The 12,703-nt window shown below is 48.5% G+C and overlaps 1 protein-coding gene across 1 annotated transcript in view; it reads right to left on the bottom strand.

Moving 5' to 3' along the window:
* Window positions 1-12,703, bottom strand: part of Aco2 (aconitase 2) — a 43,234-nt gene that overhangs the window by 16,070 nt on the left and 14,461 nt on the right. The window contains exons 2-4 of the mRNA XM_006980193.4: window positions 11,530-11,666; window positions 6,215-6,473; window positions 2,028-2,120 (exon numbers count right to left, since the gene is read on the bottom strand). Coding sequence (XP_006980255.1) covers window positions 2,028-2,120; window positions 6,215-6,473; window positions 11,530-11,666 — 489 coding nt within the window. The remainder of the gene's footprint in view (window positions 1-2,027; window positions 2,121-6,214; window positions 6,474-11,529; window positions 11,667-12,703) is intronic.

The following is a 12,703-nucleotide window of genomic DNA, read 5'->3' as shown; positions in this document are numbered from 1 at the left end:
TTATAATTTTTTTTTTTTTGAGCTGAGGATCGAACCCAGGGCCTTGGGCTTGCTAGGCAAGCGCTCTACCACTGAGCTAAATCCCCAACCCCAGTTTATAATTAATAAAGCCTCTGTGTTTTTATTTGGAACTGAACAGCTGCGGGACCAGGCGGGACAGAAACTTCCATCTATAGTTAAGTGTTTTCTCTTATAATAATTGCCTTGGTCAGGATTGTTTCTTCACAGCAACAGATCAGAGAATGAAACACATGGTTCCTAGAAATGTTATGCTTTAAGAATCATGCTGAATGCTTAGTAGGGACCAAAGGCAGGTATGAGCATCCACCACTCACAGCCCCAAACTTTGGCTTAAGAGCTGCCAAAAAGGCCTAGGCCTTTGAGCTAAAATGGAATAGGGATACCTGGATTGGGGTGCCCTCCATAACAAAAGGCCAACTGAAAGTAGGTCCATATGCCTTCATGCCCTATTGCAGAGAAAGACTCTGGTCCTTGCAGGCCGTGTGACATGGCAGCCCTGCCACCCTAGCAGCCCTGTCCTAAAGGGCAATGCAGTAATCCATTCTTGGCTCTGGTTTCAAAGTTGGGCAGAGCCAGGGGCCCAAGCAGGGTCAGATGACAGGTTGACTCAGCTCCTCTGCAAGGAGCAGGTAGCAAGGCCTAGGATGGAGGCAGGGAGAAGAGTCACCTTGGAAATGCAGAGGATGGGTAGTTAATGAACATACACTAGGCTAGTCCTCAGCAGCCCCCTCTGACAGAAGGAAAGCAGTGTACACACACACACACACACACACACACACACACACACACACACACACACACACATTTTTGTTTTGTTTTTTGAAACAAGGCCTCAATAGGTAGTCCAGAACTCACAAAGATCTACCGGCCTCTGCCTCTTCCAATATTGAGATTAAAGGTATATACCACCCTGCCTGGCCAACATTCATTCACTCATTCATTCTGAGGAAGGGTCTCACATTGTAGCTCAGGCTCTTTAGAACTCAGCTTTATAGCCCAGGTTGGCCTCAAACTCACAACAACCTCTTGCTTCAGCCTCCTGAGTGCTAGGATTAGAGGTGTGCCTACCATACTGACTTTGTGGAAAAATGTTTGCCAAATTCAAGCCCATTCTTAGAGGACTCTGGAAAAGCACCTGCTAACACAGCCTATGACATCAGTACTTCCATCCTGCAGAGTCAACTGGCAAAAGGGACCAAGCAGGTCTCCCTGTTGACACAGGCTGCAGAACACCATGGCGGAGCAGAGCTCTCCCTCAGGGCCAGATCCCTGCTGCACAATTAGCCGGGAGGCTGTCCCTAGGTGAGGATATTAATCTCTCCGCCTCGCTTTCCTCCTTTGTAAAGTATGTTACAGTAAAACTCATTACTTCACAAGGTTGTGGTAAGTATTAATAAGTTACTATCTTCATTATTTTTAAATTGATCATGGGAAAGAGCTCAATTGGTATAGTACTTGCCTTGCATTTATAGGGCCTTAGATTCTACACCCCAGCACGACAAATAATTGTAATTATTTTAAAAAATTCTTTCAGATGTACTTATGTGTATGAATGTTTTGTTCGCATGTATGTCTACGCACCATGTGAACACCTGGGGCCTGTGAAGTCAGGATAGGGCTTCACACCCCCTGGATCAGCTACCCACACAACTGGACTTAACACTTAATGAGAAAAACAATAGACACACAAACAGTGTATTAGAGGATGTATCTCAAAAGCACATCTGGGGTTCGCCAACTCCATAGAAAGAGCAGTACTTGAACTACAGGTATGAACCAACATACCTAACTTCTACCCCTCCTCTAAGCACGCTTTCAAGCATTTATAGTTCTGTAAACTATAGTTACAAGCCTATAATCCCAGTACTCAGGGTGATATGGCCCCAGCACTTCTGTTTATCTCTCCCAAGCCTCAAGTCCCCAGCAGGCCTGGAACATGCTGTCTCGTTACCAGAGTGAAACCTGGCCTTGGGGCCCTTGCAAAGATAGGCTAAGCCATGTATTACCTGGTGAATGATTCCAGATCCAGGTCTCCAGAAGCCCACGCCATACTTGGCACCTGCAGTTGCCAGGAAATTGTACACTTCCTGGTTTATGTCCTATTAAATCAATAACCAGAGCATTAGTTTGACCTGGGATGACCTCACACAACATACTCCCTCCCCCGCAGTGCTGACACAGTGGCATCGTGAATACAAGTCTTCTCTCAGAGGGCTTCCAGAAAGAACTCCGGAGGGCTTGGCTGCTGGCCTGCAGTTTCAGCGGGCAGGCCCAGGGAGAGAGACAGGGCGCAGAGACAGCTTCATCTCCATGACACCTGGCCAGGGGGACAGTCTGGGAACACATCCCTGTCCTGTGCTTCAGTCTCTTTGTAGAAGGAACAGGGCAGGATACTTGACAAAGGCCCCTCTGGCACTCAATTCCCTAGCCAGGGCCAACAGCGAAGGGGGTGCCATGTATGCATCTGTCTAGTAGGGTGGACACAGAGTGAGGGGTCTATCTAAAGGAAGCAAGGGACCAAGTGAACATATCCTGGTTTTGCTTCTCCACTGAGTTGTGGGTACCTGTCTGGAATCTCAGCTACCACTTACTGAATGCAAATTAATATCAAGCTAAACAGCCCCACAACTCAGTTAGGAAGTGGACAAGACTGCTGTCAAATCCATTTTAGAGGTGGAAAACCAGAGACTCAGGTGAGGCCTGTCCAAGCACAGACCTGGAGAATCCTGACAGAATCCAAGGCTGTTGCCTCTGAAAAGGGTATAAGACTCCACTTGTGAGCACCTAGCCAGTGCCAGCACATAGTAAGTGCACAGTACTTGGTAACACGTTTGACAGGTCCCAGGTAAAAGGCTGCTAACTGGGTGGGCCATTGATCTGAAAGGATGGGACCCACTGTTCCCATTTAGCCTATCATTTGAAGGCAGTTTCCTGGAGGCAGGGAAGCCTCACAGCACAGCTCTGAGGGCAAACTTTATCTGATAAGGCATGGCCACGGACATGTGAAACTGACCAGCAACAAAAGGGATAGCGCTGTGGTAGATTCCAGTGCTGAAAAGGAGGAACAGGTCTCACACTTCATAAACACCCTGAAAAACACTTCATTTAAACTCCTGCCAGTGTGTCCTTTTGAGAGTCCACTTGGTCTCCAAGGAAAAGAATGGCAGACAAGTTGTGTTACCAGAGCAATCCTTTCTAGTTAATAATTAATACACTGGCCTTGTCTTTTACAAACCAGTCACTTGCGAAACTGGGACCCAGGGCAGAAGGGTAGATACATTTGTATGTTTGTGGGAGGGTGGATGTCTCAAAAGTGATGCTGAAACAGCCTGGAACCTTCTCTGGCTGTGTGACTCTCGATAGATCACCCCGTCTCTGGGCCAGAGAGTATAAACACATGCAGAACTGACCATATTCCTCCCTTCTCAATCTGCATGTTTCTCCAACACTCAGGTTGAAAGTGAGCCAAGGCAGTGTTAAGTAGGACCTGTAAGAGTCTCTGCCCTCGAGAATGCACTGACGCTGTTACTGTGGACTGCGTTCCTGATAAAGGGAGTAAGTCCTGCCTCATGTTTCCCTCTCCACCCACGTTTGCTCGCCCATCTACCCCATGACAGCAGAGACTTTCCATCCTTCAGAATGGAGCCGAATGAACTTCTATGGTATATAATTTCCCTCGTCTGTAATGGCCCGTCAGGGCAGCAGAAAACAGTCTTCCCATGACTCTAGGATGGTAGAAACAGCCTTTCCCACAGCGATCAAGCCCTGCCTGCCTCATCCCATTCTGTCTTCCCACAGGGCTCAGGCTGGAGTCTCCTCTTCATTCGTATACATTTCCAGTTTCTTCCTGTCTTAGGCCCTTTGTATATTTACTCCCTCATTTATCTATTTAATTTATTTATTTAGGAAGGAGGGTGGTGTGAGAGAGGGTCAAGGGTTCACAAAGCCCAAGTTGGCCTCAAACTTACTGTACAGCTGGGGATGATCTTGAACTCCTGATCCATGTCTCCACCTCCCAAGTGCTAGAATTACAGGCATGCTCCACTACCCCTGGCCTTTGCTAATCCCTCTTGAATTTCTTCCTCCAGTTACCTGTTTAGGTGTCAATTTACAGTCCCATCTCCAAAGGATCTGCTCCCACCCCTTTCCCAAATCGCAATCAGACCTTTTCTTATAACAAAGCCTATACTGTCCCTTCCCGTTGCAATGACTTGGTTTTGGAAACTGTTCTCCATACAGAACTCCATACAGATCTGTGAGGGACAGGCTCCTGCTAATCTAGTTCCCACTTAACAGTTCCTGCTATTGCACCTAACATGTAATGAATGTTCAATAAATAAACATTTGTTGAACACAAGAAGGGATGAGAGCTGAAATCTGTGGTTCTGTGAACCACATCTCTACCACAAATGGTGGCCCTGCTGTGAGAGTTGTTTCAGGGTCCCTGGTCTCTGCGGCCCCTGGCCCTGCAGACATGTAACATGATCACCCCTCAGCAGCTGATGTGGAAGTTGCTAGTCTGTAGACAGGACATGATTTCAGCCGAGTGGAAAGTGCCACTGTACCCTGGGACACCATGGGTGGTAACAGTGACAAAAGCCTAGAATGGGAAGGATGGCTGCCCCTCAGTATTTCCCAAGAGTCTGAGAGGCTCTAGGAGCCAGGCTGACCCCAGTAGCTGGAGTACTTTGTTTTTTAGCTGGAGCACTTTCAATCACATGCTCTGCTCTGAGCCTGCTGGGCCTTAGGCCTGCCAGCATTCACCTCTTGCCAGTGTCCTCCCAGAGAGTACTCACTCCCACTGCCAGCGGCAGGGAGCAGGCGAGCCTAGGGCTGGGAGGGACACGGCCGGATCTAGGAATAGCACACAGGAAGGTACCGTAAGCTCGGAGGCTTGGGGGAAGGAGCATGGGTTAATTTCACAACAAGATGGGAAATTTAGCTCTGAGTGGCAGTTTCAGTGGTACACAGCCATTGTGAGTTTTGTGCAAAACTCACAAAAGAAATGCATTGCCTGGAAGAAGGCTGTCAGTGTGAGAGCTCTGGAGTGAGAACGAGAGCAGTCTACCTAACACCCCTGCAGCTGTGAGAGTCAATTCATGGTGCGGCCACACACAGGGACCGCCATCCTTCTCCCCGGCTCATCCTCAGAGGCCAGAAGAAAGCAGGAGAGAGGGCACATGTGACATGGATACAGACACGGGAAGATGGGCGGCTGGAACAGAAAGAACCCTGACTCCAGGCACCAGTTTCATGTACCAGCACATCTGGCTCTACAGCACTTTCTCTCTCTGTCTCTCTCTGTCTCTCTCTGTCTCTCTCTGTCTCTCTCTCTCTCTCTCTGAGACAGGGTTTTTCTATGTAGCCCTAGCAGTCCTGGAACTCACTCTGTAAACCAGGCTGTTCTGGAACTCAAAGATCCACCTGCCGCTGCCTCCCAAGTGCTGGGATTAAAGATGTGTGCCACCACTGCCCTGCTTATTTATTTATTATTATAAAAGTGTGTGTGTGTGTGTGTGTGTGTGTGTGTGTGTGTGTGTGTGTGTGTGTGTGTGTGTGTGTACACACTTTAATGTAGGTGCCAACGGAGGCCAGAAGTATCGGATGGCCGTGGGGCTGGAGTTGCAGGTGGTGGTGAGCTGCTGCTGCCGATGTGGGTCCTCTGAAGAAGAGTATGTGCCTTCTTTAGCCTGGAGCCATCTCCCTGCCCTGCAGCAGCACTTTCTAACAGCGGAGAATGTTTTCTGTGCTCAGACCAAGGACAGCTGTTATTTCCTAACATCTCCACAACACCAGATTTCATTTCTAGTGTTCGGAAGAATTAAAAGCAAGCCTGAAAAATATGCTAAACCCAGCCAGGTGGTGGGAGGCAGAGCCAGGCGGATCTCTGTGAGTTCAAGGCTAGCCTGACCAGTACAGAGTGAGTTCCAGGACAGCCAGGGCTACACAGAGAAACTCTGTCTGGAAAAACAAAAACAAACAAAAATGCTAAACCTTGGGGCTGGGGAATGGCTCAGTGGTGGAGCATTTGCCTGTCATACAGGAGGCTCTGGGTTCCATCCTGGGGTCCTCAGTGCCATGAAAACAGACTGAGTCGAGCAGCTCATGAGAACTCGGCAGTGCCCAGCAGACTGCAGCATGGGCTCTCCCTCCCTTCCCCGTGCCACCAGCCCTGCCACCACCTGGGGCTCACCTTGGCCCGGCGCAGGTCTTTCTCACCCCCAACCTGGGCCTCAATCAGATGGTCACAGTGGATGGTTGACGGCACAGCCACCTTGGGCAGCCCACTGCTGATGAACTGTAGCATGGCCATCTGGGCTGTGGCATCCTGCATGGCCACCCGGTCAGGCCGTAGACGCAGGTATGTCTTTCCTCGCTCGATCTCCTGGTTGGCTGGGTCATCCAGGTGTCCGTACACAATCTTCTCTGAGAGCGTCAGAGGCCGGTTCAATCTGTGGGCAGAAGGAAGGCAGCCTGGTGGCAGCTCTGCGACTCAACTGCCACCGCTTCTCCCTCGCCATGCTTATGGCAGTGAGCAGGCATAGGAGAATCTGTGTGCCCGAGTGCAAGATCCACTTGGGCAGGATCCAATCAGTGCTGCTCCCTGTGGCATTTCTAGGACATAGGGAAGTGCCTGGCATTTACTGTGGTGATTTGAAATTTACTTGGAGAACAAGTGAATGTCAGCATCCCAGGAGATAGGCCAGGTGTGGTGCATGCCTGCAATCCCAGCACTTGGGAGGTGGGGCTAAGGAGTCACATCAATAGCATCCTTGGCTATGTACCAAGCTAAAGGCCATGCTAAAGGCCACAGTTACATGAAGTCCTGCTTCAAAAAAATCAAAATAAACATCATAGAAGATAACAGGTCTAGTTTTTTCAAAGAATATTTGCTTTTCTACTACACTACTTTTTTATCCAGCAGTTATCAACATACACATCCTTATCTGATGTTAATTATATTCTTTTTTAAAGATATAATTCATTTTATATGTATGAGTGCTCTATCTGCATGCATAACTTTATGCCAGAATCAGGTATCAGATCCCACTGTAGATGGTTATGAGCCGCCATGTGGTTGCTGGGAATTAAACTCAGGTCAGCCAATGCTCTTAACCACTGAGCCATGTCTCCAGCCCTTAATTACATTCGTGTTATTTAATAAACATTCGAGAGAGATGTTAACAGCTCAAACTCAGAGCCTGAGTCTTGTCTGGGATCCCCTACTTTGGGGACCTTTCTCCTGTGTCCCTAGCCACACTAACACAGGGAACCCCATCAACAGTGCCTTCACTCGAGTGCGGCAGCACTGTGCACAATGTCCACCTCGCATGTGTAACGCCTGCTTCTCTCTTCCAAAGGTTTCCCTGCCAGGCTGACTCACTTGCACCTGAGACGTGTGGCTTTCGGCTCCACCTCTTACTTAGGCTTCTCTTCCTAGATCTCAACTCCCTTGGAGGGTCATGGCTCCTTTCCACACAAAGACAAATATGGCAGTCGAGCCAATCCCTCAAACAGGCACAGGCTCTACCAGGACTCCAGTACTTCCCCCTCACGAGCATCCCACCCACTGACCAAAGTCAATTCTCCACATTGCATCCTAGCCACTTTGCTGTCTGCCCACACAACACAGCAGCCATATATATCCCAACTCTGCCTCCCACCATTCTAGAAACTTCTGATGAACTTGAGACTGCCTAGGAAGAATCAGAGTCACCCAGAGCCCAAAGGCTGTGGGTATGGGTGACATGACACCCGGAGTCAGAAGTTCTGGGTTATAGCTGACGCTGTTACTAAACCTACTAAGGGACCAAAGGAAAAAACTGGCTTCCCCATGGAGCCCCTCAGCTACCGATCTCGAAGTACAGGACCAGACTGGAGACCAAGCTTACACTTACAGCATTTCCTTTGTTTTGAGGCTTGGCCTCAAACTCATGACAGCCATCCACCAGCAGTACAAGATGAAGCTGAACTCCATAGCCAATGCCAAGCTGGTCAGGGCTGCAGAGCAAGACCCTATCCTCCTCCTCAAACAAACCAACAAAGACACCCTCGAGAAACAGCTCTACAGAGCTATAATCACTGACAGCTGCATACAGGGTAAGTGGCTCAGATGTAGAGCAGAAGATGCTAGGCCCTGTACTCAGTCCTTACCACCCCACACACATACCATGCCTTTCCCAGTCCACCATGGATCTGCATTCTGTCACTGAGTACTTAATTCTGGGATGTTTTAAAAGATGTATTGTTTATATGTGTGTGTGTGGACATGTGTAAACAAGTAACTGCAGAAGCCAGATGACTGCACTGGAGTCCCTAGAGCTGGAGTCGCAGGTGGTTGGTTGTAAGCTGCCCAACCTAGGTGACAGGAATTGAACTTGGGGCCTTTGGAAAAGAGCACTGAGCCATCTCTCCAGCCTCTACTTTGGGATTTCTTAAGAAACTGGTGTGTCTAGCTCATTTTCTACTCACAGTGCAGATGAGGAAACTGAGGCACTAGAAGGAAAATGAGTCCCCCAGGCCCCAAAGCTACAGTACAAAACTAGAATCAAGGAGCCAGCGGGTGCGCTGTGCCGGTGCCTTCATTCTGACTCTGTGTGGTCAACACTGGCATCGCCCAGCGTCAGCATGCAGCCAATGCAGACCCTTCCGTTTCTTCTGCCTGCCTGGGCCCAGCTCCTAACCTCAGTCCCCTAAGCCCTTGAACTAAGTGCTCTTCTCTAAGGTCCTGCTGTGCAGGCAGCAGCCCAACCAGCAGTTCTAAGGACCTCTAGGTCTGTGTCGTGAGAGCCTGAGGTCCAGGGGCTGGCCATCGGTTTGCAGCAGCATGGCCCAGGCTGGTGGGTGGCAATGACTCACTGTGTGGAACAGAGCTTCTCTTTCTGGGTGCAAGGGAGCTGAAAAATAGCACCAAGGCCTTGAAAGCAAATGTCTGAAATGCTAGTTTCAAAAACAAGACAAAAAACAACCCGACCCTGGGCTGGTGGGTTATGGCTCAGCAAGTGTAGGCTCTTGCCTGGAAGCCTGATGACCTCAGTGTGACCCACGATGCCTACACACACACTAAATACAGTGTGATAAAAAGACTCAGAGCCTGACAAATGAGGAAACATTCATCATTACATCCCCTGTGATTGAGGGCGAACTGGGTCCTCTGTCTATGTTTATCTGTCCCTTTGTTGTTCTGGGTGGCAGAGACCTAGTTCCTGTCAAAGGCACAGGGTGGAGGAAGAGTCCCCTGGCAATGTTCTAGCCTTCTTTAAAGTTCTTTAGACTAGCTCGATCTTGTTCAGGTTTTATGGATGCAGTCACAGCCACTGGACATTCATGTTTGATCAAAACATAACAAGTATGTTTGAAATTCTCAATAAAATAAAACAAAACAATTCTTTAGAATAGAACTGTTTTAGGAATAGCCCCTTCCCACTTTTTCTCTGGGTCACGGTTCTTCACCCCTGGCACTCTGCACACCTGGCGCCAGGTGACTCTGCTATGGGGCTGTCCTGTGCACTGTGGGATGGTTAGTGGTGTTATCAGTCCCTACTCACTATATAACAACCCTTCACTATCTCAAGTAAAGATAATCAAAAATGTCTCTGCACATTGCCGAGTATTCTCCTGAGGCAAATCAACTGTCTGAGGGTCACTAGTTTATGGCAACAATGAAAACTGAACAACCCATGTCTGATTACCAGGAACATGCAGATAGTCACTGAACTTCTCTGCTTAATGCAGCGTTGGAGAGGAAAAAAAAAAAAAGAAAAAAAAAAAAAACAATGGAAGTTTTTGTTTTGTTAATTTATTGACAAAGTTAAAATTAAAATATTTCCATTGCCTTAAAAGCTTAGTCCTCCTGTGGGACTCCTAAAAGTGGGAACAGGGCCTGTCTCTGACTCTTACTGGCTTTTTGGACCCTACTCCTCAAACTGGGTCTCCTTGCCCAGCCTTAATATATGGGGAGGTGCTTAGTCTTACTGCAACTCGATATGCCATGTTTTGTTGATCCTGACGAGAGACCTGCCCTTTCCTAAACAGAAATGGAGGAGTAGATTGGAGGGTGGGAACAGAGAGAGGAGTAGTGGGGAGGGACTTGGAGGAGAGGAGGGAGGGGAAACTTCAGCCGGGATATAAAATAAATACATACATTTATTAAAAATTAAAAAAAGAGAGAGTTCAAAGCCAGGAAGGAAAAAAAAAGGTGTTTTTGTTGCTTTAGCCCATTGCATATAATAAAAACTAAATGACAAGAAAACTGGGTATGGTAAATTGGCTATGGCAATGCACACCTTTTTTTTTCCCCCCAGTTTTTCGAGACAGGGTTTCTCTGTGTAGTTTTGGTGCCTGTCCTGGATCTCGCTCTATAGACCAGGCTGGCCTCAAACTCAGAGATCTGTCTGGCTCTGCCTCCCAAGTGCTGGGATTAAAGGTGTGCGCCACCATTGCCCGGCTGGTAGTGCACGCCTTTAATCCCAGCACTTGGAAGGTAGAGACAAGTGGATCTGTGAGTTTGAGGCCAGCCTGGTCTATAAAGCAAGTTCTAGGACAGCCAGGGATATACAGAGAAACCTTATCTTAGTCATCATGAAGCTCACTTCTGTGCCAGCTCTCCTTCCAAGCATGATGAAGAGCAGAGTACACGTCTCAAAAATGAGAGGAAAATCCATTATCTTCGACTGGACAGTGGTCAGGGTCTCAAAAACAAATTGATTCCCAGAGACAAGCATTTGGACAAGGTCCTGCATTGGTGGGGACAGTGGTTCTCCACTCTGGCTGCACTTTGGAAACAGCTGGGATCTGGCCAGCACTGCCCACATTTTGATGTCACCAGTCCCTAGAGGATCCTCGCTTTTTGTCTGTTTTGTCTTTTGTTTTGGTTTTCAGAGACAAGGTTTCTCTGTGTAGCCTTGGCTGCCTCCCAAATACTAGGACTGAAGACGTGGACCACCATGCCCAGCATATGCACACATGCATACACACAATAAATAAAACGTAATTTTAAAAATAATACTAGAACCGCCGGGCGGTGGTGGCTCACGCCTTTAATCCCAGCACTCCAGAGGCAGAGCCAGGTGGATTTCCATGAGTTCGAGGCCAGCCTGGTCTACAGAGCAAGATCCAGGACAAGCACCAAAACTACACAGAGAAACTGTCTTGAAAACAAACAAACAAACACTACTAGAACCAATGCTGGGACCCTAGAGTCGGACTGAGTGCAGGCTCCACCATTCAACAGACTTAGAACTCCGAAGGTAGTTTGTTTTCCAGTCTGGCACTCCTGATGCTTCTGCCTCCCCCTCTCAAGTGCTGGGATTGCAGGCATGCACCATCGTTGCTGGCCTTCTAGGCCTCTTCCTATTATTCCTTGGAAAAGGCCAGAAGTTCCAATGCAAAGATTTTCCTCTGCGGGGCCTTTGTCTCCTGAATACTAGATCCTGCCACCCGCACTCCTGATGCCTCCTGAGAGGGAAGCAGCTCCCGGCTGGCACGCGGAACTCCCCACAGCCTTACCGTTTGCGGACAATGTTAATGTTCTTCTCTAGCAGGTCATAGCGGATGTACTCGTTGGGCTCAAAGTGGCTCATGGCCACCTTGGCCCGTTGGCACAGGACAGAGGCTACATGGTACTGTCGAACACCCAGGGCCTTCTGCAAAACAGAAGAAAACAGTACCGTCAATGGGTTTCTCAAGGGTCTACATCTGAAAGACAGGTCCACATGGTGAAAAAGGATCAAGTGTCATGAGCCGCTCCGTAGCCTTGGTTCCCTCCTCCGCAGCATGGGTGACTTGGCAGCCACAGAGAACATCCCAAAGGAGAAAATGGGAGGGGGGGTCATAGCAGAATCATCGGCTCAACGTCAGTCACAACAGCTGAAGAAAAGACCTCACTGGCTACTCCTAGAGGACCAGCAACAGTCCTGGGGACCACTCAGGGACACCCTGTGTGAGACCGAGCAGCTGTGAAGCCATGCCCACGATACAGCTAGAACTCTGTCCACACCGAAAGCTCCCTGAGGGTGGGGAAGGCTCCCTTACTACCTGGCCCATCTCACAGATGTGTCCAATATGTGTTTCCTAGCTAGAAGAATGAATGAGCAAAGCCTCTCCTAAGCTTCGGTCATTACCTCATCCCTTCCAAAGGTGCTGTACAACCCCCCTGCCTTTTAACATATGGCACACTTCTTGATTTCTATGCAAGGGTAAGTGATCCTGAGTAACTTTTATTGTAGGCCATTAAAGGGCTAGCTTCTGTCAGGCTGCCTCTGGCTGGCCTGCTCTGGGAGAAGACAGTCACCGTGTTGTTAAGACAGAAGCAGTTCAGGGAGAGGTCCACTCAGAGAGGAACAGGCCTCCTGTCGACACCAGCACTGCCTTGTAAATGAGCCACTGGAAAGGAATGCTTCTACTCCAGCACAAGCCTTCAGAAAACTGCAACTCTAGGTAACATTTGAAAAAACTTTTTTTTTTTAAGTGCTGAGGGCCTTATGTACACAAGGCAAGCACTCTACTATTGAACTATATCACTCATCCTGGCTATATCTGCTTAAGGGAGCCCATCCCCAAATCCTGGACTATAGAAACTGTGAGAGGTAAATGGTGACTGTTGTTTTAAGCTTCAAATTTGAGGCCTTTTTGTTACGCAGCAATCAGTAAACATTGGATGGAGGATATTCTAGTTAATTTT

Source organism: Peromyscus maniculatus, chromosome 20 (assembly GCF_049852395.1).
Source record: "Peromyscus maniculatus bairdii isolate BWxNUB_F1_BW_parent chromosome 20, HU_Pman_BW_mat_3.1, whole genome shotgun sequence".
Classification (NCBI taxonomy): Eukaryota; Metazoa; Chordata; class Mammalia; order Rodentia; family Cricetidae; genus Peromyscus; species Peromyscus maniculatus.
The sequence above is the reverse complement of the archived record's forward strand: the minus strand, read 5'-3'. Positions and strand labels throughout refer to the sequence as shown.